Below are 25,888 nucleotides of genomic sequence, written 5' to 3'. Positions count from 1 at the left end.
TTCCTCCGGGTCCTGCGGTTTTCCCCCTCCACATCGATAAACGTGCGTTTTGGAGTTTTTGGCGGCTATACATTTCCACGTGATGAGCCGCTCTGTTGAGATCTCATTTGTTGGTCAGGTCGCTTCTGAAAAAGAGCTATACAGCTCAGCCGGGCCTTACCTGGTGTAATAAAAAAACAATTCGTTTGGTCTCCTGGTGAGACTCTCCGGGGTAAACCAGTGACACGGCCACCACCGTTCCATCGCGACCACCGCCAACGACAGGACGACGATGTCTCCACTCGAGTCTAGAGGGCACTGCCACCGATGATGATGATGACGATGACGACGGTGGCGAGTTTTTTTCTCTCTGTATGAAGCGTCCGGCCAGATCCCCACCCCCCCCCCCCCCCCCAGGAACCATCCCCCCGCCCGCCCCCTGCACTCCCCCCCCCCCTCCCCACTGGGACCGTCCCCCAGTCCCCCGCGCCCCCGAGGTCGTCCTCGTTTGCATGAGAATGACGCGAGAAATTCCACGGGTGGCAGTGGTGGCGGCGTTGGCGGCGTGCCGGGGCCGTGAGATCGCCGTGCCATGTCAGCTCGGCGTGGCTCGGCGTGGCTCGGCGTGGCTCGGCGTAACGGGTGTTTGCACATCTTTGCGGATGTCATAATTCCCGACTCTCGTACCACGCGCTGTCTCAGTGATGGGGAGAATTCCGGTTCCTTTGCGCGAAATGCCCCATCCCTCGCCTCCATCCCCTCTGCTTCCTCCCTCCATCCTCTCCGCCCCCTCCGCCCCCTCCTGCCCCTCCACCTCGTCCACCCCCACCGCCTCCACCGCCTCCGCTGCCCCCTCCGCTCTGAACTTTAAGCGGCTGTGAGCGGCAATCAGCAGGGGTGGCGGTGCCTCCAGCTGGCGCGGAGTCAGCGGAGGGGACTTAAAACGCGCCGAGTCTCGCCAAGCGGCCAGCAACAGACAGCTCTTGTGAAGACGTTTGTAATGGACAAAGAGTTAGTCGGCATCTTGCGTTGAGAGAGGTGCAGAAACTCATTGAGTTTAATAAAATAACGAAGCAGACAATGACACAGCCCCTTCCCATGTCCGTCCCTCTGCATAAATAACATTTTTTATTTTTCTACACGTCCCATTAGCCACGTAGCCATCTAAAGGCTTGCATCATCTCAGCAGCGTTGGTCCAACACAAGCAAACTCTGGACCGGCTTCAACCACCCCTGATGAACTGCCCGACGTTCATCGGCAAGGATCCTCTCTCTTCGATATGGGATTTTAATGCGATGGGTTTTTTTTCGGTGACCGGGTCTGAAGCTATCTACTCGCCGCAACTGAGAAACCCCCCCGGTTCAATCGCAGGCAGAGGCTCGGATCCGGATTTGAACCCAGGCTCTTGAGCGTTTGCCGGCTCAGCGTCTGTGATCCTCTGGGCCGCCCGGCCTCCTCTTGGTGACACGGCCGTCTCTCTCTCTGGTCATGGAGGCGGCAGGCAGCAGGCCCGAGACCCCGCACAGCCACGGCGCCAAACCCCGCAACCACAAGCGCCGTGGTTCTGTCTCGATCCTCTTCCCTATAGCAATTAAAAAACGTAACCTCTGGAGGTGCTGCTCAACGTCGCCGGAAAGTTCCCGGGAGGTCCGCGGCGGAAGCTCCCGGTGACCGCAGAGACAGCGGATTGGGAGCCGGGTTTTTGCCGCAGCCGCAGCGAGAGCCAATCCTGGACGTGGTGTGCTGGGTGTGGTCAAATATTCCGGGTTGCCGACCCAGACGGACCTGACTGAATTAACGTTTTTTTTTGCAGGCGTGAGGCCCATTCAGCTACGTCGCTGCGTTTCAGAAGCCATCCTTGCCATCACAGCCGAGAGCTCACTGGAGTGGCTTGTCACGTGGACATTTATAGAACGTCCAAATACTCGAAATGAATTTTGACTTAAAACTTTCGTGACTGCAGGAATTTATTTTCTTGGTTCTTTCGGTAAAGTCACGTAGATAGGAAATAAAAATAAGGAAATAAAATTAAAATTTAAAAGAAATTGAAAATAATAAAAGCAAAAAAACCCACCTGATGAAGACCGCTCGAAACGTCCTGGGTTTTTTGCTTTTATTATTTTATATTTATTTTTTTCTACCTACGTGACTTTACCGAAAGAAACAAGAATATACTCGAAAGGAATGTAGATTCTAAATGTGGAAGGGAAAAACCGGAGGACCCGGAGAAAATCCACGTGACCACGGGGAGGACGTGCAGACTCCAAATATACAGGGGTCAAGGGTCGGGATCGATCCCGCGACCTCCTGCATACCAGGCGAGGGAATTAACATCTGGTTAGGGATTCTAGATGCAAGGAGAGAGACGTGGATAGAGATCGATAAAGACACACGGGCACTTGAGAGAGACATGGCAGAGATAGAGAGAGAGGGTGCAGCTCTCTGATGCTCCGTGTACATGCGGCGTCATCGACATTATCCTTCTCGAGGGATTGTAAACGAGGTGATCCGTCTCATGGTGCTGCCATGAAGGAAGGCATGCGGTGTGGGGGCTGACAGGAGGGAGGAAGAGGGTTGGCCTTCACTGTGGGTGTTAGTTTTCAAAGGTCACGCGACATCGGCCCTGGCCGCCCGCGGGGCCCAACCCAGCCTCTCACCCTGTGGGGCGCTGCCCACTCCGTCCCTCCACACCGGCACCGTTCCCCGGGCCCCTCTGCGCTGGGATCGCACCTCGTGGCGATGACGAGCGAACTCGCGCTCGTCACGCGGTGAAGGTCAAGGCGGCGCGCGCCCAGGAGCGCGTTGGCGTTACGACGAAATGTCAGGGCGCTCGCCGCGATACTCCCATTGATTTTGTGGCGCGCGCGAGCGGTCCGTGGCATGCGCTCACATTACGGCACCACCCCTTCGCGAGCGCCGGCCGCTCAGCGCCGCCGCCGCCGCGCGTTCCGACGGGGTTCGTGAAGGGGACGTGGCTCCCGTGAGACGCGTGGACCTGCGGCGTTCGTACATTCCAAACAAAGACCGGCACTGCAACATCGCCGGAGCGCCCGTGCGCCTGCGGCCACAGGCACAGCCCCGCAATTGCTTTGCTCGCACCACCGCAGGCCCTTCCACTGTACTGAACAGTAAACGAATTTCTATTCTTAAATCATTTTTGTTTCTCTTTTACCAGGTAAGGCCCACTGAGCTGTGTAGCTCTTTTGTCAGAAGCGACCTGGCCACGAATGACAGTGCAACGAAGTGGCTTGTCATCACGTGGGCATTTACAGCAGCCATATGCAGTACCCTGTGCGCACGTTCATTCTAAATGTGGAGGGGAAAAACCGGAGAACCCGGAGAAAAATCCACGCAACCACGCGGAGAGAGAGAGAGAGACACGCAAACTCCAAATATACAGCATCAGGCATCAGGGTCGGGATCGAAAGCACGACCTCCTGCGTAGCAGGCGAGGTAGCTCACATCTCGATCACACCTTTCGCCTGCGATCGGGGGCTCGCTACGGCCGGCTTCATCGGCGTCGGCATCCCACAACATATTGCGGGGCCCCGGCACGTGCCCCACCGCATTTTTTCATCTGAATTGAAAGCGAATTTCTTTAGAACTGCTCTTTGTCTTTAGTCTGTCCTTCCCCCACACCACCGATTAGCGCATCTGGCTCTGTACGGTGCGAAAGAAGTTCAACATACATACGTACTCATCGCTCTGGCCGTGGCTCCCGTACCGCACACAAATACATAGCCCGTGCCGCACACAAATACATAGCCCGTGTTGTACGCAAATACACAGCCCGTGTTGCGCACAAAAACATAGCCCGTGTTGCACACAAAAACATAGCCCGTGTTGCACACAAATACATAGCCCGTGTTGCACACAGATACATAGCCGGTGCCGCACACAAATACATAGCCCGTGTTGCACACAAATACATAGCCCGTGTTACACACAAAAACATAGCCCGTGTTGCACACAGATACATAGCCGGTGCCGCACACAAATACATAGCCCGTGTTGCACACAAATACATAGCCCGTGCTGCACGCAAATACATAGCCCGTGTTGCACACAAATACATAGCCCGTGCTGCACACAAATACATAGCCCGTGTTACACACAAATACATAGCCCGTGTTGCACACAAAAACATAGCCCGTGTTGCACACAAATACATAGCCCGTGTTGCACACAGATACATAGCCGGTGCCGCACACAAATACATAGCCCGTGTTGCACACAAAAACATAGCCCGTGTTGCACACAGATACATAGCCGGTGCCGCACACAAATACATAGCCCGTGTTGCACACAAATACATAGCCCATGCTGCACGCAAATACATAGCCCGTGTTGCACACAAATACATAGCCCGTGCTGCACACAAATACATAGCCCGTGTTACACACAAATACATAGCCCGTGTTACACACAAATACATAGCCCGTGTTACACACAAATACATAGCCCGTGTTACACACAAATACATAGCCCGTGGTGCACACAAATACATAGCCCGTGTTGCACACAAATACATAGCCCGTGTTGCACACAAATACATAGCCCGTGCTGCACACAAATACATAGCCCGTGTTACACATAAATACATAGCCCGTGCTGCACACAAATACAGAGCCCGTGTTGCACACAAATACATAGCCCGTGTTGCACACAAATACATAGCCCGTGTTGCACACAAATACATAGCCCGTGTTGCACACAAAAACATAGCCTACGCTGCGTGCGTGCGTGCCTGCGCGTGCGTGACAAAGCGAGGTGAGAGTCAGCGGTGGGATTAGCGGGGTAGAGTTCACGGAGGGGGAGGTGAGAGGGGGGCTGGAGGCGGGTGGGATTGAGGGGGAGGTGAAAGTGCACTGGGGATGCAAGTGACTTTTCATTCCACTTACGCTACTGAATGAGTGTCTGTGTGTGTGTGGCTGTGTGTATGTGTGGCTGTCTGTGTGTACGTGTGTGTATGTGTGGCTGTATATGTGTTGTGTGAGTGGTGGTGAGCGATAGTGTAGCGGTTAGTGCGCTGCACTACGAACCTGGCGACCTGGCTTCGATTCCCGCTCACGGCCAACACCGGTGTCGATTATCTGAACCGGTCCTTGGCCTCCTCTAGGTCGACTCAGCCTCAAATGAGTACCTTGTGTGATGTGTAAACATCGCCGCTAGGGAGACAAAGGCGGCCGGGAGTGGTGTTGGCCACCCACCCCCTCGTGTGCCGTGCCGGCCTTCATAGGCGCTTGCTAACAGCACTTGCCCCTACAGTCTGTTAAGGTTATACGGGGGATCTTTGTCTTTGTGTTAGTGTAGCAGTTAGCGTGCTGCACTGAGAACCTGATGACCCGAGTTCGATTCCTGCTCACGGCCAACATCAGTGACGATTATCTGAACTGGTCCTGGGCCTACCTCCCCTAGGTCGACTCAGCCTAAATGAGTACCTGGTGCGATGTGTACAAACACCGCCACTGGGGAGACAAAGGCGGTCGGGCGCGACGCTGGCCACCCACCCCCCACGTGTGCCGTGCCGGCCTTCATAGATTCTCGCGAACAGCCCTCGCCCCATACATCTTATGAGAGGCTACCTGGGGGATATGTGCGTGCGTGCGTGCGTGTGTGTGGCTGTGTGTATGTGCGTGCGTGCAGGTGGAGATGACGGGTAGCAGCGTGTTCGAGTACGTGCACCCGGGCGACCACGCCGAGCTCGCCGAGCACCTGGGCATGAGGCTGCCCCCCTGCCGGGGTGCCCAGCCCCCCGCGGGGGGCCACGCCGCCGGCGACGGCTCCTCCCCCACCTCGTCCGGGCCCGAGACCCCCGACACCGGTACGCCGCCTCGCCGGGGAGTCGGGATCGGCCACCTGGGGGGCGGTGGCGGCTCCCTGCCCCCCGCCCCCAGAGTGGTGTCTGTTCGGAGGCGGGGTCTCTAGGTGGGTGGGTGGGTGGGCGATTGGTTTGGTGGGTGGGTGGGCGATTGGTTGGGTGGGTGGGTGGTTTGGTGGGTGGTTAGGTGGGTGGGTGGTTGGGTGGGTGAGTGGTTGGGTGGTTGGGTGGGTGGGCATTTGGGTGAGTGGGTGATTGGTATGGTGGTTGGGTGGGTGGTTGGGTGGTTGGTTGGGCGATTTGGTGGGTGGGTGGTTGGGTGGGCGATTGGGTGGGTGGCTGGGTGATTGGTTGGGTGGTTGGTGGGTGGGTGGTTGGTGGGTGGTTGGGTGGGCGATTGGTTAAGCGATTGGTTGAGCGATGGGTGGGTGGGTGGTTGGGTGGGTGATTGGGTGGGTGGTTGGGTGATCGGGTGGGTGGATGGGTGGGTGGTTGGTTTGGTGGTTGGGTGGTTGGGTGGGTGTTTGGGTAGGTGGGTGGCTGTTTGGGTCGGTGGGTGGGGTGCTAGAGGTCAAGTTTGAGAGGTCACTGCTGGCGTTAACGTTGATGCAGCCACGGTCGCCCATTGCTTCCTTTTCACAACTCCTGCAGCGTTCACACGGAAACAACAACAACAACGCCATTCATCTATCCATCGGAGCCCCGCCGAGTCCCAAGACTCCCTTTCAGGAGGGTCCTGCTGCATCGGGATGTTTGGTCAAATCCGTCCATGAGAGTTTGGCTTCCGCGCGGGAGAGCCTCTAACTGGGAATAATCAACGAGATCCGCCACGGTCAGTGCGAGCTGCAGTGTACGGGCGCCCACGTACCCCTCAGACGTCACTCGCCACTGATGTTAGCCGTGACAAGCCGTCATAGGGCGATGCGCTAACCGCTGCGCCACCAATCCTGTTTCCCTCTCTCTTCCTCTCCGAGCCGCGTCCTGTCCCAAAACCGTGGGCGATCGCGCCCTTGATTGCGTTCAGCTCTGCCCGCGATAAACTGCTCGGGAACGACGCGTCGGGGATTCTCTCCCCCCCCCCCCCCCCCCCAGCGGCATCCAGTCGTCCGAATTCCCCGTGGGACTTCATTCGCTGTCCTCCCGTGGCACGGAGGACGTCCCCCGGGTCAGCAACGGCGTTCGCATTCCCTCTCTCGTCCTGCCGCCGCCTCCCCACCGCCGTTTAGCTCGGAGCAGAGTAACACCGTGCCGCGCGCGCTTGTCCCTCGCCGGAGCCGTCGACCCGACGGCCGTTCCGCTGCGGAACCGAGCGCCGGGTACCAACGGTGCGTGTCCGGTACAGTGCGCGCACTGTACGCGTGCGTGCACTGTACCTGCTGAAAATTCCCCGCGGCGCTGCCGCTCGTCGCGAACAATCCCGCCCGTTCGCTCGCCCGCCCGCTCGAGGAAACATTCCAGAGCGCGGCGGCGGCGGCGGCGGTGAGAAACGCACGCGCGCAACATCGAGGCCATTAAATCAAGGGGGCCGGGCCGAGCTGTCGTAACCGGTGTCTTTTTTTGCCCCCGCCATAGGAATGTGGAATTTTTCACCCGATGGCGACGGCCGCCGTCGTCCGCCGGCGCTCGTTGGAGAGCGTGGGGGCGCGTGGCGGGGGGTGGCGGGGGGTGAGGGGGGGGGGGTTGTCTCGTGGTTGCGAAAAGGGTTCACAGGGTTCACCCGAGACATCGCCGAAAGGTCAAGGGGTTGTGTGGCTCGCCCTTGGACCCTGCAACACTTCCGGGGGTTTGCGTGTTTTTCATCCAGGTGGAAGACAATCATGAATCCACTTGGACGATTCGACTTCTCTGCTATTTACTTGAGGAGTCATCCCCAATGCCGATCTCACCTGGGACTCCAGCACTGGATGAAGGCCTCCCTTCACCGTGTTGGTCATGGGGGAGGGTTCGTTTGGCCATTCTTCACCCATGCCACCGATGTTAGCCGTGGCCAGGGATGGGCACCACGGTGGCTAGGAGATGTTAACGCCCTCGCCTGGTATGGAGGAGGTGGTGGGTTCGATCACGACGCTGACGCCTTCTGCATATTTGGAGTTTGCGTGTCTCTCTCCCTGTGGTCGCGTAGATATTTGACCGCTATAAATTTCCACTTCGTTGAGCTATCATTAGTGATGGTCAGGTCGCTTCTGCATTACCTGGTAAAATTTTACAAGTAGTTTTAGTTTGTTTAGGGAGTGTGGTGAAGAATGTGATGGCAAGATATTAACTCCCTCGCCTCGTATACAGAAGGTGGTGGGTTCGATCCCCACCCTGCTGTATGTTTGGAGTTTGCGTTGTCTCTCTCCCTGTGGTTGCGTGGATTTTTCTCCGGGTGATGGTGCGTGTCAGTGGTGCTTCATAGCGCGGTGCGTTGAATCAACCATGGCCGGTGCCGCCACCCCCCCCCCCCCCCACCTCCCGTGGACCCCAGACCGACAGGGTCCACCCCTGCCAAGTGCTTCACTCTCGTCCCTCCCTGCGTCTTCACTCCTTGAACAAATGGGTCGATCGTAAATGCCGCAAACCTCCAAATGATTCCGACAACCAATCGGTAGCGCCGATAAAACCCACAATCCCCGGAATTTGCAGTGCGGTGTTGTTCGGCACGATGTCCGACGTTTCACTCCACCTGCTTGGTGGGGGGGGGGGGGGGGGGAGGCCTCCTTCAGGAACTGGATTCCGAAGACGCGTCTTCAATCTGCGGTGCCGATGACCGCCGGCATTCGGTAGCAACGTCGTCGGAGAAGGTCCCGAGCACGTGACGTGGAGGCGAAACGTCGGACAACACGCGGCTGCACGACCTGCATGCGCACGGCGGTGGGTGGGGGGGGGGGGGGACCGGGGGAGGAGCTTTCGTCTCCCCTGCTCCGCGCGCAAGCGGCCCCCTCCGGAGACTAAACAGCGCTCCCTTGTTATGGCTGCGGTGCGCGCGTTTGTGCGTTGATACCCGCGGCTCGCACCCCCCACCTCCCCCCAACCCCCCACGTGGTGTACGGTTGCCGCGACGTGGCGATGAGACGACGACGGTGGTAAAGGCGCAGCCCCCGCAACTGTTTGCCAGCGTGCCTGCCGGCGGAAGGTCCTCCGCTCTAAGAGGGGGAGCGCCAGGGAGCCACCTCCTTGGCCTACTCGTCCCCGCTGGCCACGCGCCTTTGAAGGCGATGCGAGTACCCACACTTTACCCCACCGCCACTCGTGATCTGCCGATCGGCGAACCCGTCCCTACCGCCGCTGGGTGGACGTGCGGTGGTGGGGGATTAAAGAATCTTGCGCCGTCGTTTCTGTTGTCCCATCAAGGTCGACAATCGTCGTAACCGCCCTTTTTAAAGTCGCCCGTGTTATAGTTTGTGTCTCGTTTCACGACGAAATACGATGCGAAACGACTAAAGCAAAAATCGGATTTGTAAACAGACAGCCATTAGCCATCATGCAACACACGCCGGTTCACTGGCTCCATCACAACCTACGGCCCATCTGTTGTAGATCGTTGATTTCTAACTGACAGCCGCATTGCGTTAACCACACTAACATAGCATACGTTGGCAACGGCTTGAAGACCCACGGCAGGCGTGAGTTTAACAAACTGAAGTTTAGCAAACTGAAGTTTAGCAAACTGGAGTTTAGCAAACTGGAGTTTAGCAAACTGAAGTTTAGCAAACTGGAGTTTAGCAAACTGGAGTTTAGCAAACTGGAGTTTACCAAACTGGAGTTTAGCAAACTGGTATTTAGCAAATTGGAGTTTAGCAAACTGGAGTTTAGCAAACTGGTGTTTAGCAAATTGGAGTTTAACAAACTGGAGTTTAGCAAACTGGTGTTTAGCAAATAGAGTTGAACTCTCCCGCGACCCCGCTGGACGTAGCGAGATGCAACGACAAAACGGCGGAGTGGGAAACACGGCCGCAAAGTCACGGAAAACCAGCATCGTGATAATCGTCGCATCGCCAAACTCGATATCGCAGACTCATGGCGTTGGGGACCGCAGAGGGCGCCCGTCTGTGGGGAGGGCCAATGCCGCCGTTGCCGGCGCTTGCGAAGCGCCCCGATCATCACGGAGCCCGCCGCGTCGTCTCTGGCGGGCGCACACTGCCGCGTGTTCACGTGTTCACGTTTTTTCGTTCGCGAGCCTCCCGCGAAAACACGTCTAAAGCGCTCCTTTTGCGCGCTTTTCAGAAAAGAGCGACGCGAATTATTAAAGAGTCGTCCGTGTGGGTTTAAAGGCGTCGAGTGGACGGTGGGTCGAGACCAACGATGGAACGGCAACCAAAAGGAGGGGAGCACAACCCGAAGATGTTGAAATTTTCTCCAGCACACGGCGTGGCTGGGTTATTGTCTCGCAGGACAAGCGAGGGATGGCCGCGGCTTGGTGAGGGAGGCTTTCGTTCAGCGGTGGGTAGAGCGCGGCTCACGACGACGTTGGCGACGACGGTGATGACGATGATGATGAGGTTGTTGTCGTCGTGTGCCGCAGTGGAGCCCGTGGCCCCAACGATGATCACCGCTGAGCAGCCCCGCGAGCGATCCTTCTTCCTGCGCATGAAGTCGACGCTCACAAAGCGCGGGCTGCACGTCAAGGCCTCGGGCTTCAAGGTGCCCTGCCCCCACCCCCTCCACCGGCCCCCCGCCCCGTCCACAAACCCCCCCCCCCAATCTCTTCGCTGACCTCTCAACCCTGAACGGGTGCGAGCCGGTGCAGGTCGAGGCTTGAGTTGTCTCGCATATTTCACCTGGAAACGTCTTTATTTTAAATTGCAAACATTTTCCTCGCGGCGTTCAGTTTGTGCTCACCGTGTTTAAAATGAAATAATTATGGGCACTGGAATAACAACACTGCAACAAGTGTCCTGGATAGTATGAGGACCATTGGTGAGATTTTAAGCTTGAATTTTTTTTGTATTTTAATAGTACTAGATGTTGTCTGTCTCTGAACTGTGATTCTTAAATATGTTATTGGTAGTTTTAATGTTAGGTTCGTCAGTCTGTGCTGCTCTTCAGTTTCCCTGTGGACAAAGTTTTGGGACACTACCCTTGACGCTCACCACCCGCACGCGACCCCACTTAGCACCCGGCCCCCACGGTGACCCCGCCATGACTCCCACCATGACCCCAACCGTGACCCCCCCCCCCCCAGGTGATCCACGTGACGGGGCGGCTGCGGGTGCGGCTGCCCCTGTCGCACGCGCTGCCACCGTCGCCGACGCCGCTGCTGGGCCTCGTAGCGCTGGCGCATGCACTGCCGCCCCCCGCGCTGAGCGAGGTGCGCGTCGACTGCCACATGTTCGTCACGCGCCTTGACCTCGACCTCAAGATCGTCTACTGTGAGAACAGGTGAGCCCACGTGAGCCCACGTGCGCGTGTGTGTGTGTGTGTGTGCGCGTGTGCCTTTGAGTGTTCGAACATTCCACGTGGCCACCCGGAGTGGCTTTTCGTTGTTTCTGGAGGAGCCCCGAGGGTAGATATTCAATCTCCTGGCTCCGCCAATTGGGGTTTGGCTAGGAGACGTCATAGACGCCTGGCCCCCCGGGGCCTCCGGCACAAGCTTATTAGTTACATATTTCAGTTTAACTCGTGGTTTAGTGGTAATTAATTGAAGGTGGAGGGGTTACCAGCCCCTCGCACCCGTCCAGAGCCCCCGTTTAGCCCCTGTGGTGGACACATATGCCATGAGGGGAGGAGCCAATCAAAATTGGACCTCCCCCCACAGCACTGTCCACGACAGAGTTGCCCGTCCGGCACCGCGAGGACGTAGGGGGTTGTTTTTGCCGGACCATGAGGAGTGGATAGTCCTCTACTCGGGGCAGCAGACTGCCAAACAACAGGGTGTGGCTCTTCTTTTGAACAAAAGAATGAAGGGGGCGTGGGAGCGTGGCGGTGAGGTGTGGGAAGCTGTAAGTCCCAGGCTACTTTGGGCTCGCCTTCCCATCAACCGGAGGCAAGGAATGGTGGTCGTGGTTACTTATGCCCCCACCGAAGATGAACATCCGTGGAGGGATGCAGGCAAAGCCGATGAGTCAGATGCCTTCTATGACCTCCTGTCACAGGTGCTGGCTAAAGTGGCCCCTCGGGATAGAGTCATCATGTTGGGTGACTTCAAAGCCCGAGTTGGTCATGATACTGGCACCTGGTCTGGAGTGATTGGAGGGCATGGGCCAGATCAGCTCAATAACAACGGTAGAAGGCTGCTAGATTTTTGTGCAGCCCATGGGCTTGTAATTACCAACACGCTGTTCCGGCATCGGCGCATCCACACAACATCATGGATGCGTGCCGGGTCCAAGCAAGAACATCTGCTGGACTACATAGTGACGGACCAGCGGATGCGAGCCCATGTCCTTGACACCAGGACCTACCGTGGAGCTGATCTGCCCTCTGACCATCGACTAGTCATCTGTAAGATGCGCCTGCCATTCTTCCACTCCGGTGGTGGGTGTACACCCAGGACCCCATTCCAACCTAAAGTGGCCTGGTCTCAGTTATCTGATGAAAGTTGCAAGCGAGAATTTCATCATCTCTTGCGGCTGGGATTGGCATCGTCCCCGACTCCTCCTGATGTCGAGGGTAAATGGGCGAGGTTTAGGACTGTGACTCATGCAGCTGCAATAGCTGCTTTGGGTACGCGGTCCAGACCTCCCCAGAGACCCTGGCTGACAGAGGAGGTGTTCAGGATGGTTGAGAAAAAGCGACAGGCCCACTGTCATCGGCTACAGAATCCCACGTCAGAGAATGAGGAGGCTTACCGCAGCCTTCGCTCGGAGGTTTGGAGAGCCGTGAGGCGCTGCAAGGATGGGTGATGGTCGCGGGTTGCTGAGGAGATGGAGTCTGCCTCAGTGGCCCGTGATCACAAATCTATATTTAACTCCATCAAAAAAGTAATCTGCAGCGCCACACCTATTACCATCATTAGGGGAAAAAAACGGTGATCCAATCTCCGACCCCCAGGAACAGGTTTGCAGATTTGCTGAGCATTTCTGTGAGGTCCTGGGGGAGGGAAAATCCCTCAGCCAGGAAAACATCGTGGCACAAAGTAAGGATGACCCTGCTGAGGCTGCGGTGCCTCAAATATTGGAAGAAGTCACCCCCTGTGAGTGGCTGGCTGAGGTGCCATCTGTTGAGGAAGTACTGAAGGCGATCCGGAGTCTGAGACCAGGAAAGGCAGCGGGCAGAGATGATCTCCCAAGCAAAATGCTGAGGGAGGGCGGCGTTTGTGCACAGACTGCCCTATATGACACATCATAACAACAGTCTGGACCACTGGACGGGTTCCGCAGGATTGGAAGGATGCCCTGGAGGTCCCCCTTTTTAAGAAGGGGGACCGCACAGACTGTAACAACTACAGGGGCATCTCACTCCTCAGTGTGCCGGGAAAGGTCCTGGCGAGGATTATTCAACATCGCCTTGCCAGGCATGCTGAGGAGAGGCTTGCGGAGCCCCAATGCGGTTTCAGGAAAGGGCGGTCCTGCACAGATGCCATATTTTCTGTCCGTCTGCTACACCAGAGGTTTAGGGAATTCCAACAAGACCTACATCTCTGCTTTATTGACCTGGTCAAGGCCTATGATACCATCAGTAGGCCTGGGCTCTGGGTTGTTCTTCGTGCTTTTGGAGTACCTGACCCTCTGCTCACGATCATTAAGGACCTTCATGATGGTGAGTGGGCCCGGGTAAAACTACGTGGCCGGGAGTCAGAGCCATTCCCTGTTAACCTTGGGGTGCGATAGGGATGTCCTCTCGCTCCCACATTATTTAACATCTATTTTGACCACGTAGTCCGTGAAGCCTTCAATAGCTGTACCGGGGGAATCTCCATATGGTACAGATATAATGGGAGGCTGATCGACGCCCGGGTGCGGTCAAGGGATGTCTCCCTATTGCTCAACCACGTTATGTATGCTGATGATTTGGTTATAGCTGCTCATTCAGAGGAGGAGTTGGAGACGCTGCTGCTGAGACTGGAGCGTGCCACTAAGAGGTGGGGCCTTACCATCAGCCCCACCAAAACTAAGCACCTGCCTGGGTATTTTGTACCATCGGACACTCCACCCCCACAACTCCCAATCGGCGATGGGGCAGTTGTGGAGAGAGTGGAGAGTTTCCCATACCTGGGCAGTGTGCTTATGACTGGCTCCAGTTTAACAGCAGAGGTCTCACTCCGAATCAGTCGAGCAGCAATATCTTTTCATCGGTTGCGTAACGCTGTGTGGAAGTTACCTGGTCTGTCGCTCCGCACTAAGCTTCAGGTCTTCTCGGCCATGGTCATTCCCTCCCTTCTCTACGCTTGCGAAACGTGGACCCCCCTAATGGAACATCTTCGCCGGTTAGAAACATTTAGGCTGGCCTTCCTACGATCCATCCTGGGTTTAACCAGACTGGATTGTGTGAGGAGCTCACAAATCCTTGAAAGATCTGGGCAAGGTCCCATCGGTGAGCTCCTCCGGCGGGGAAGGCTGCGATGGCTGGGTCATGTAGCCCGCATGCCCAGCCAACGCATGCCGAAACAGCTTTTGTTCGGCCGGATTGAGGGGGCTAAGCGGGCGCGGCACGAGCTAGAGAAGAGATGGAGTGATGTGGTACAGGAGGACGTGGAGCTGAGTGGACTTGCCTATGACTGGTACCAGCGGTGTCAAGATCGGCCTCTGTGGAGGAGGCTCGTGAAGGACGCTACTGGGCAGTTGGAGGTAGTCGCCCTCCAACAACAACGGAGGGCGGAGGAGCGACGCTCAGAACAACGAGCGGAGCGCCGGGTGGCTAAAGCACAGCAGGTTGGCACAGTAGGGGGCACAGGTGGTGCATCAGCCAGTCATCTCAGTCAGTCGACCCGTGGCACCTGGGTCTGCCCCGTGACCTCCTGCCAGCGGGCGTTCGACACTTCACTTGGCCTCAGGGTGCACATAGCCTGGCACAAGCATCGTGGTGACGTCACCGCCACTTAGTGGTGAATGGCGGTTGTTGTTGTTGTGCCTTTGAGTGTGTCTGAGCTACGAACCTGGCAACTCGCTCACGGCCAACACCAGTGTCGATTATCAGAGCTGGTCCTGGGCCTCCCCTAGGTCGACTCAGCCTCAAATGAGTACCTGGGTGCGGTGTGTAAACATCGCCACTGCGGGAGACAAAGGCGATTAGGTGTGGTGTTGGCCCCCTACCCCACTAACAGCACTTGCCCCAACAGTCTGTTAAGGCTATACGGGGGATCTTTGTTTTGTGTGTGTGCGCGCATGTGTGTACACACAGCCTGGCACAAGCACCGTGGTGACGTCACCGCCACTTAGTGGCGAATGGCAGTTGTTGTGGTTGTGTGTGCGTGTGTTGTGTAGTAGTTAACACTCTGTGCTATGAACCCAGCAACCCGGATTCGATGCCCGCTCACCGCCAACACCAGTGACGATTATTTGAACCGGTGCTGGGCCTCTTCCCCAAGGTCGCCTCAATTGAGTACCTGGTGCATTTTGTAAACATTGCCACTGGGGAGTCAAAGGCGGCCAGGCATGGTGCTGGCCACCCACCCCAACAGTCTGTGAAGGTCTACACAGGTGATCTTTGTGTGTGTGCGCGCACTCCGACCTCGCTGCCGCAGGGTCAGCGAGTTCATGGACATGTCTCCTGGCGAGCTGCTGGGGCGCAGCTGCTACCACTTCGTCCACGCCGAGGACGTGGAGGCGATCCGGCACTGCCACGTCGACCGTACGTCACGCCGCACCGATCCCTCGCCACGCGAGATGCCACGCCGTGGTGCCGCCCCCCCCGCCCCCCGGCCTCTCGCTCGGAACGGCGGCCAGGACGATTCCCGACTACAAACCACTCATCGCGCTTACACCGGCGATGTATAAATATCGTTGTTGTTGTTGATTCCTTACTATTTATTTATCTGTATCCAGTGAAGAGACACAGTTAACCAGGGTGCACACCCTCCAAGTGACCGGTGCATGCGAGCGTGAGAAGTATAGAGGAACAGGAGGAAGCAGCATGTGGCGATGCCTCAGTGTGTGACAATGCTGCAGTGTGTGATGCCACCACATTGCGTGACGCCTCCACGGTGTGATACCGTCGCAGTGTCTGAGGACGCCTTCGGTGTGTGATGGCGAGGTGTGTGTCATGTGCCGGTGTGACGACACCATGTTGTATGATGCCACCGCAGTTTGACGTGTAAAAATATCTTGGTGTCGCGACGCTTCGGTGTGTGATGACGCCGCAGTGTGTGACGACGTTGCGGTGTGTGATGACACCTTGGTATGCGATGGTGCGGTGTGTGATGACAACTTGGTATGCGATGGTGCGGTGTGTGATGACACCTTGGTATGTGATGACAACTTGGTATGCGATGGTGCGGTGTGTGATGACACCTTGGTATGCGATGGTGCGGTGTGTGATGACACCTTGGTATGCGATGGTGCGGTGTGTGATGACACCTTGGTATGCGATGGTGCGGTGTGTGATGACACCTTGGTATGCGATGGTGCGGTGTGTGATGACAACTTGGTATGCGATGGTGCGGTGTGTGATGACACCTTGGTATGCGATGGTGCGGTGTGTGATGACACCTTGGTATGCGATGGTGCGGTGTGTGATGACACCTTGGTATGTGATGACAACTTGATATGAGATGGTGCTGTGTGTGATGACACCTTGGTATGCGATGGTGCTGTGTGTGATGACACCTTGGTATGCAATGGTGCGGTGTGTGATGACACCTTGGTATGTGATGGTGCGGTGTGTGATGACACCTTGGTATGCGATGGTGCGGTGTGTGATGACACCTTGGTATGCGATGGTGCTGTGTGTGATGACACCTTGGTATGCGATGGTGCGGTGTGTGATGACAACTTGGTATGCGATGGTGCGGTGTGTGATGACAACTTGGTATGCGATGGTGCTGTGTGTGATAACACCTTGGTATGCGATGGTGCGGTGTGTGATGACACCTTGGTATGCGATGGTGCGGTGTGTGATGACACCTTGGTATGCGATGGTGCGGTGTGTGATGACACCTTGGTATGCGATGGTGCGGTGTGTGATGACAACTTGGTATGCGATGGTGCGGTGTGTGATGACACCTTGGTATGCGATGGTGCGGTGTGTGATGACACCTTGGTATGCGATGGTGCGGTGTGTGATGACACCTTGGTATGCGATGGTGCGGTGTGTGATGACACCTTGGTATGCGATGGTGCGGTGTGTGCTAACGCCTGGGTGTGTGCCACAGCCGCGGTGTGATGACGTTGCTGATCTGTGTGACGTTGCTGTTCTGTGTGACACTGCAGTGGTATGATGCTTCCGTGTGACGACGCGATGTGACGATGCGGTGAGACGACGCTGTGTGTGATGAAGCAGTGTAACGCCACCACGGTATGTGTGACACCTCAGTGTGTGACAATGCCACGATATGTGGCTATCCCATGGTGTGTGACAACGTTGTAGCACTGCCACGGTGTGTGTAACGCCGCAATCCTCGCTGTGACACTCCCGCCGCAGTTATCAACAAGGGCCAGTGCGTGACACAGTACTACCGCTGGATGCAGCGGCACGGCGGCTACGTGTGGATCCAGTCGCTGGCCACCGTCTCCATCAACGTCAAGAACGCCGGCGGCGACAAGAACATCGTCTGGGTCAACTACCTGCTCAGGTGCGGCCCCCCTTGCGGCGGGAGGGGGAGGCTCGGCGAATCGGTGAATCGCGGCGCGGTGAACGCCACCAGAGCGGTGAATGGCGCCCGAGCGGTGGGGTTCGTTCAGTCGGCACGTTGAGCCGAGTGTGTCACGTTGGTGAGCGCCCGTGTATTGCTTCGGTAAGCCGATGGCGGGAGGCGCGTCGGAAGTTTTTTTAGTTTGGATTATTTCTTCGGGACAATTCCGTGCATTCAATGCGGTTTTGGTGTTTTTCTTTTCATTGTTTGCATCACTGCGCTTCTCTCCACGCAACGTGCGTGGCGTCGTCTGCCCGACGCGATGCTTCCAGATCAATCCAAACGAGACATCTCTTCGTGTGTTGTGGGAATTTTCATATCCAACAAATTGGTCATACATGCCTAGTAAGCACGTGCGTGCTCTCCTCGTCAGTCCGTCACCCTTTGTGTGGTGTTAGTGAGCACCTGTGTGCTGTGCCGGTTAGCACGTGATCCCGTGTATCGTGTTACACTGCATCGCACGCTTTCAGATGTGCTTCTGCGGCCGTCTGGAATGCTCTTCCTTCCCATAATAGAAGCCACTATTAAATTCAGGTTGAAAGAATTTGTGGGAGGATCGGGTGTCGCGGTCGCACACTCCCGTATTCAGTTTTCTACTCGTGTAAAGAGCCTCGGCACCATGCTCGACCGGAGTGTGTCGTTTGATCGCCACATGCAAAATAAAGTCAGGCCCTGCCATTTTCATATCGGGGCTCTACGACACATTCGACCATTATTGAGTATTGACATAGCCAACATTGTGGCGTGTAGCATAGTAACGACAAGGCTCGATTATCGCAACTCACTACCCTATGGGACGTCTGGTAAAAACATTAGGCAGCTGCAGCGTGTACAAAATTCTTTGGCACATGTCGTGACGCGTACTGCAGGATCTGACCATCTCCGCCCGGTGCTCGCTAAGCTGCATTGGCTTCCAGCTGCTGAAGGAACACATTATACGGTCACACTCATTGTACACAAAGTGCTTGGCACAAACGAACCACAATACCTTGCTGATCTCGATCGAGACGGCCTTTGCATCGCGCACCTTCAGATGCGCTTCTACAGCCGTCTGGAACGTTCTGCCTTCCGACATAAGGAAGCCACCGTAGCTATGCACTTTCAAATGTAGGTTGAAAACCTCCGATCAGTATACATGCATACACGGTGAGCACCTGTGTGTGGTGTCAGCACGTGACCCTGTGTGCGGTGTGAGTAAGTAAACACCTGTGATGTGCCGGTCAGCACGTGACCCCGTCACCCCGTGACCCTGTGACCTCGCGTGTCCATGCAGTAACCACGAGCGCGGCGACTGCCCCATGGACCTGCAGCAGCTTCCGCGGCGAGGCGAGGCCGATGGGGTCACGGGGTCGTCGCACCGCGCCACTCCAGGTCAGCTTTCGGCCTCCCCCGCCCCCCCCCCCGTGCTGAGATTCCCAATTGCACGCCTCCTGTGGATGGGCATGACTTTTGCTTTGCACGTAACTCTTATCTATCCTGAGCCCCCAACATTGCAGACTTCGTTATTATTATCATTATTATCAAGGTCTTCCTGCAATTATTGCTATCGGTTGCTTTAACGATGAGGCTATTGACATATATACTTTTTGTGTTCCTATTAGCACGGTTCGCTACGTACAGTGCGAAAGAAGTTCAACACATATATACGATTATGAAAATAAAGGTATTTATTACGAATACGCCTGTAGAGGCGATTCGCCTCCATCAGCCGCACGGCCTTGCTTAGACAAATTCAGAACCGGTTTCGACGTTCAGTGTCTCATCAGCAGATCTTGTTTGTGCTGTGCCACCGATACAGGGGTCGTCACTGCTGGTGAGAGGCACCGGGACGAGGCCGAGAACCTCCACACAGACAAGAACCACGCGAGCCCTGGCGGCGGCGGCGGCGGTGGCGCCGGCGCCAGGAGGAGGCGGAGCCACGCGGCGGCGGTGCCGGCGCAGGGCAACGACGGGCGGCCGACGTGCGCCCCCGCACGCCACAACGGCCGCGATCGCGTCCACGGGGAGGCTGCCGGCGGGGGGCGGCCCGCGGCTCCCGCGAGCGGCCGTGCCGCCCGCGGCTCCGGCGACTCGAGCGAGGGGGCGGGGGACTCGGACCCGGAGTCGGCGCCCGCGGCCGTGGCCGCTCCGCCGCCCGTCCCCGCGCCGCTCCCCAGCGTCAAGGTCGAGGCCGGCCGCGACACGCTGGGCCCGGCGCGCGTCCCGAGCCAGAGGCCCGCCGAGGCCGACGGCGACGACGGCGACGACGTCGACGACGACGACGAAAGGGACTCGGACGGCGATGCGCGGTCGACGGTGTCGTCCGGCCGGTGCCGGCGGCCGGGCCGGCGCGACCACGGGGCCCGGCGGGCGGCCCCGGGGAGGACTCGCCCCCCCGAGGATGCGCCGGCATGCAAGGCCATCAAGACGGAGAGCTCGGAGCCGCTCAACTTCGACAACGACAGCAGCATCTGGCACTTCCCCCCCAACCGCGAGATCTCGCGCAACGAGTCGCCCTTCAGCATGACGGCGCGCGGCGCGGGGGCCGGCGACAAGGCGTCGGCGGACTCGCCATTCCCCGTCTCCCCCGGCGCCGGCTCCACCCGCAGCCTCACGCCCGTGCAGTCCGAGCCGGCGCTGTCTTCGCCGCGGGACGCGAACGGCGGCGGCGGCGGCAGCGGCGGCGCCGGAGCGGCGAAGCCCGGCGCGCACCCCGTCCCGGGCCTCGCCTCGTTCGTCTACAGCGCCGGCGAGGTGGAGATGCTGCAGCGGCTGCAGCAGCACGGCAACTTGGTGCTGCCGCTGGCTCACGGCGTGGCCGGACCCTCGGCGGCGCACCACCACCCGCACCGCCCCCACCACCACCCGCACCACCCCCACCACCACCCGCACCACCCCCACCACCACCCGCACCACCCGCCACGCATCTACACCACGGGCACCATCCGCTACGCGCCGGCCGACCCGAGCTTCACGGCTCAGGGCGGACTCCTCCCGGCGAATCTGGCGGCGGGCTTCGGCCTGGACCCCAAGACTTCGATGGAGATGCTCTACCACCACGTGCAGAGGCTGGGCGCGGCGCCCGCCTCCTTCTCGGCGCCGGGCGCCGCCGCGGGGCTGGCGCAGCTGCCCGGCGGCGCCGGCGTCTTCTCGACGCCCGAGGGGTTCTTTACGACGCTGCCGTTCCACGTCTACGGGAATGGCGTCCACGCCGCGCCGCTGCCGCCACTGCCGCAGCCGGCGGCCGAGAGGAAGGAGAACTGAGAGCGGCCGGGCGCGCCGTCTGAAAAAACACGTTAAGCGGCACGGCAAGCGACGCCGCCAGGTCGACGCCGGCGGCGGACGCTGCGGGGGGGGGTGACGGGCCGAAGCGGGGAAGGGGGGGGCAGTACGCGTCGGGGGATCGTAACTTCGCTCAACTTCATACCTCAAGTAAGCCGACCGCTGCTGCATCGAGCGGTGGCGGTGACCGGGGGAGGAGGGGCGGCTCTACGGGAAAGGGCGCTCGACAAATCCACGCCAGGAATCTCTCTCCGCTTCTTTTTGTATCGTCACTGCCTGAGCGTTCCACGTTCTCCTTCTGAATGTGTCGAGCGTGCACTGTAACGCCACGGTGCACGGAATGTACCTGCTCGCTGTCACCCGGCCCGTGAGGCGTCCATCATTTCGTTTGTTGCTCAAGTCCAAGCGTCATATTGCAACGCTTCAGGAAACTATTTTTTTTTACGTTTCCAGCAACTGTAAATCCCCTTGGGGGGGAAGGCTTCGTAAACCAGACGCTCGCCAGGCCAGCTCCACGCCGAGAGAGCAGTCGGTGGGGAGCATCTCTCTGCACAATTTGAGGCCGCGTTTCACCCCACCAGGTCAGGTCGCGCTTGAACTGACCTCGTGAGGTCAACTACGAGCTGCCCCCGTGCGGGTTACGTGCGGAGGTCACGTTTGGAGGTAACGTCCGACGCTACAGCCCAGGGAGCTCGAGTTTGGACATCGAGTTGGGAGGTCGAGTCGAGGTCGCGAGGTCGTGCCGCTTTTGGCCGTGCGACCTGCGGGGGAGTCTGCATTTCCCCCTCACGGTTGCGGTGTCCACAGAGTTGAGAATTCTGACCGCGAGACCCTCCCAGCGGGGCGGCAAGGCAGCGGATGCCGTCGACGCGCCCGGCCTCCTGCGCTCCATCGTCCGCGGCCGTTTCTCGGTCCGCGCTCTCGTTGCACACAACCCTCGCCGGTGCCGCGTAGAGGGAACTCGCGTTTAAAATGTCGACTCTAAAGCAGCCTCCCGGCTCGTGTGAACGCTGGGGACGCGCCGGCGTGCTCGGTCCGCCGCTCTCCGGCTGCTGGCGCTCGGCCCGAGGTGAGATTCTTTTCTTCGGGTAGATTTGGCAGAAAATCTTCCACCTTTTGGATGCGCGCGCCCCCTTCGACGTCGGGTTGTCGCAGCGGCTTGGTCGGTTGCGAGTGCACGCGTGAAGTGTGCTCGCACGTTGCTGTGTGCGTGCATTTGCGCGTTCGGGTACGTGGCTTCTTAATTGTGTGTCAATGTATGTCAGTGCGTCTGTGTGTGTGTACTGTGTGTGTGGGGAGCGGTGGTGTAGCGGTTAGCGCGCTGCGTTCGGAACCCAGCTCAAGGCTGCCAACACCAGCGAAGGTTATTTAAACTCGCTCTAGGCCTCCCCTAGGTAGGTCGACTAAGCCTCAAACGAGTACCTGGAGCAGTGTGTAAGCATCACTACTAAGGGAGACAAAGGCGGCTAGCGAGTAGCACCTATGAAGGCCGACGCGGGTGGGTGGCCAGTACCACGCCTGGCCGAGCAGCGATGTTTACACACCGCACCAGGTTCTCATTTGAGACTGAGTCGACCTAGGGGAGGCCTAGGACCGGTTCAGAAAATCATCAGTGGCATTGACCACGAGCGGGAATCGAACTCGGGTCGCCGGGTGCATAACGCAGCGCGCTAACGGCTAAGCGACCGCTCCCCACTCGTCCGCAACCCCCTCCCCTCCCCCCCGCAGCCTTCGAGCCATAGCCACCACCTCCTCCACGTGCGGCTCCGTCGCCCAGCGCCACGCTGCCCACTCGCGATGGTGCCGTGCGCTTTCCCTCGGGCCCCGTGGCCTCCCCTAGCACTTTAAGCGGCTCATGCGCCACGCTCCGGGCCGCGGGAATCGCTGCACTGGCGTGGGGGGTAAATTTCCGCACCGAGCTACCGATGCCGTGCGCCGTCTGCTGCGAGCGCGGACGCTAAAGACCCCGTTGATGTGTCTTCGTGCGAGTCGGTGTCTGTCAGCTGGCAAGATTGCCCTCGGATAAATTATTGATAAAGTGAGTAAGTTAGGCAGCCACAGGTCTCCCTTGCTGAAGACGTAACCTCGGTCGGCTCGGCGAACTGGATTTAAACGAGCGCAATGATTTGCGTCCGCGCCGAATCGCGAATCCGTCCTGCGTGTCGCCGGAGTGGCGTGCGTGTCCCCAGCTCCGCGCAGGCTGCACCTTTGCGGGAATGCTCTAAGCAGGCTCAATCTAATTGAGTTTAAATAATATATAAATATACACCCCGCATTTATGCGTTTGACTCACGGCGCAACCCATCTTCTCAGTGTGACTGAGACTAATAAACCGTAGCAGCCGCTGGTTTGAATAAGATGTTGTTTTTTTCGTTAGCATTAAACTTAACGTGTGTATTTTTTTTGTCTTACGGTTATTCGCCAAGGTGTCTTGTAATTATTTCGCCATCATAATTTAGCCAAGCTAATCCCGAGCGTTACCGCCGCACCCGTGGGAGTCTGACAGCGTGGGAGCGGGGGAGGAAGCTTCCGGAGGTCACCCCACCGCCACCTCCACGGTGCCACGTGTCGGCGTCACGTGTCGGCGCCAAGCAAACCGCCCCACCGCTCGATCGCTCCGCGCCGGCCCTGCTCGGCGTCCCCTCTCCGTGGCCGTGTCGTTTAACGAGCAAAGCTTTGTGTCGACGACGCCGACCACGTGGCTCCTCGTTTGTTCGCCTTTCTTCGTGACGAGCCTTCGACGTCACGGATCGGGCGCCTGGCGCGTGGCACCGTGCCACGGGCGCCGTGGCGATGGGAAGACGTCATCCAACCAACACGTGGGCACCGCCAGCCCTGCCCACCACCGCAAAGCACTTATGGAGGGTGATGTTCTCGCGGTCATTGGAACTGAGACGAAGCCACGTGGCGTCGGGTACGACGGTGTTGTGAAGATTTACAAAAGCTGTTCCGTGTTCTTGTTTCCACATCGAATCCTGGAATTGAGTTTTTTTTTTATATTTTTATAAGCGGTTTGTTTATGTTCGTTTTTTGTGCGTTCATTAGACGTGGGCAGGTGCTGTTTATATCGTGTGACGTTCACCCATGCCAGCCGTCACCTTCAATACCTCATAGTCAGGATTATCTGCCGCGCGTCGTTTTGTCCATTCAAGTGAAAATAATGATAATGATGACGACGATGAATATAAGGATGGCAAGCAGGTTTATTTTAAGAGGAATTCATAATGCTCATTTTTGTTTGTTTTCTTACGTAAAAAGTCGGTTTGTAAACACTTCCATCTTTACATTCTTGTTGTGAATAAAGCGATGGGATGTAGAGTCCCGTGGTGACGGGCGGCAGCTGTCCGCCCGGGTTTGTGTGTCTCTGTGTGTCTCTGTGTGGCTCTGTCTCTGTGTGTCTCTGTGTGTCTCTGTGTCTGTGTGTGTTTGTGTGTCTCTGTGTGTCTCTGTGTGGCTATGTGTGGCTATGTGTGTCTCTGTCTCTGTGTGTGTTTGTGTAGCTCTGTGTGTCTCTGTCTCTGTGTCTCTGTCTGTGTGTGTTTGTGTAGCTCTGTGTGTCTCTGTCTCTGTGTGTCTCTGTGTGTCTGTGTGTGTCTCTGTGTGGCTGTGTGTCTCTGTGTGTCTCTGTGTGTCTCTGTGTGCCTCTGTGTGGCTCTGTCTCTGTGTGTGTTTGTGTAGCTCTGTGTGTCTCTGTGTGGCTGTGTGTGGCTCTGTGTGTCTGCATAGCTCTGTGTGGCTCTGTGTGTCTCTGTCTTTGTATGTCAGCGTGTGTGTGTGTCTAGAGTGTGTGTGTTTGTGTGGCTGTGTGTGGCTCTGTGTGGCTCTGTGTGGCTGTGTCTGGCTCTGTGTGTCTCTGTGTGGCTGTGTGTGGCTCTGTGTGGCTATGTGTGGCTCTGTGTGTCTCTGTCTTTGTATGCCAGCGCGTGTGTGTGTCTAGAGTGCGTGTGTTTGTGTGGCTCTGTGTGTCTCTGTGTGGCTCTGCCTTTGTATGTCAGCGTGTGTGTGTCTAGAGTGCGTGTGTTTGTGTGGGAAGCGGTAGTGTAGCGATTAGCGCGCTGCGCTACAAACCCGACAACCCGAGTTCGATTCCCGATCGCGGCCAACACCAGTAATGATTATCTGTACCGGTCTTGGGCTTCCCCTTGGTCGACTCGGCCTCAAATGAGTACCTGGTGCGGTGTGTAAACTTTAGCAACTAGAGTTTGTTCGGGGGCGCCATAGGCGCCCCTCAACCATTTACTGCCTTCGGCCAGGAAAGTCACGAAAAAAAATTCACATAAACGACGCGTTCACGCAAGCACCCGATGCTCCGTTTTGAAGTTTTAAAATTAAACATCTTTGAATTGTATTATGTTTTGAATTAGATAATTGTATTTCTTCATTAAAAGCTTATATCATTTTACATCCGTAAGGCTTAATGGAAAAGGACATTTCGTGTGAATCTTCTCTCGTCGTTAAGTAGATGGCCTTGCTGGGGGTTCGGTTCGATGCGGGACTTTCACCCGTTTGGGATTGCGGGATCGAGATAAGGCGACATCGAGCTGCTGGCCGTGCGAGAAGACCGCCGTCTGCAGATCGTTTCCAACTTAATCGAACGTCTGTCCCTGCGCCTCCGTCGTTCATGCAGGGAGTGCGTAGGTTTGCAGCGCCCCTTGCGTGAAAAAGACGGAAAGTGCAGCGTTCATCACAGATAAAGTTGTGCGCTTATACAAGAGTATGGGGAGACAAAGGCGGCCGGCGTGGTGTTGGCCACCCACCCCCTCGTGTGCCGTGCCAGGCCTGCATAAGTGCTTGCTCACAGAAACTTGCCCCGACAGTCTGTTAAAGCTACACGGGAGATCTTTGTCTTTATAGTGGGGAGCGGTGCTGGCTAACAGCACTTGCCCCAACCGTCTGTGTAAGGCTACAAAGGGGATCTTTGTCTTTGTATGTGTTAGTGTGTGAGGTGCGTGTCGTTTCGCTGATCATCCTCTACTGGTTTGCTATACTGGATGATCCAAACTCTGCCGGTAGGGGGGAGGGGCGATGATTGCTGAGTATAATCTCGATTGAGATATGTATTGTCCAATCAATCGTAAATACATAACGCTGTGTGGATCTCCATACAAAATAAATA

At 57.2% G+C, this 25,888-nt stretch overlaps 1 protein-coding gene across 3 annotated transcripts in view; it reads left to right on the top strand.

Moving 5' to 3' along the window:
- Positions 1–25,174, top strand: part of LOC116947698 (neuronal PAS domain-containing protein 3-like) — an 85,262-nt gene extending 60,088 nt beyond the window's left edge. For all 3 annotated transcript variants that reach the window (XM_076071021.1, XM_032963711.2, XM_076071022.1), the window contains 7 exons: positions 5,627–5,804; positions 10,306–10,424; positions 10,966–11,162; positions 15,406–15,512; positions 17,301–17,451; positions 18,785–18,882; positions 19,310–25,174. In XM_076071021.1, coding sequence (XP_075927136.1) covers positions 5,627–5,804; positions 10,306–10,424; positions 10,966–11,162; positions 15,406–15,512; positions 17,301–17,451; positions 18,785–18,882; positions 19,310–20,754 — 2,295 coding nt within the window. In that variant the 3' untranslated portion in view covers positions 20,755–25,174. The remainder of the gene's footprint in view (positions 1–5,626; positions 5,805–10,305; positions 10,425–10,965; positions 11,163–15,405; positions 15,513–17,300; positions 17,452–18,784; positions 18,883–19,309) is intronic.
- Positions 25,175–25,888: the final 714 nt, after the last annotated feature.

Source organism: Petromyzon marinus, chromosome 31 (assembly GCF_048934315.1).
Source record: "Petromyzon marinus isolate PM22_M1 ecotype Great Lakes invasive population chromosome 31, UKy_Petmar_22M1.pri1.0, whole genome shotgun sequence".
NCBI lineage: Eukaryota > Metazoa > Chordata > Hyperoartia > Petromyzontiformes > Petromyzontidae > Petromyzon > Petromyzon marinus.
Note: the sequence above shows the minus strand (reverse complement) of the source record. Positions and strands in the feature narration are given on the sequence as shown.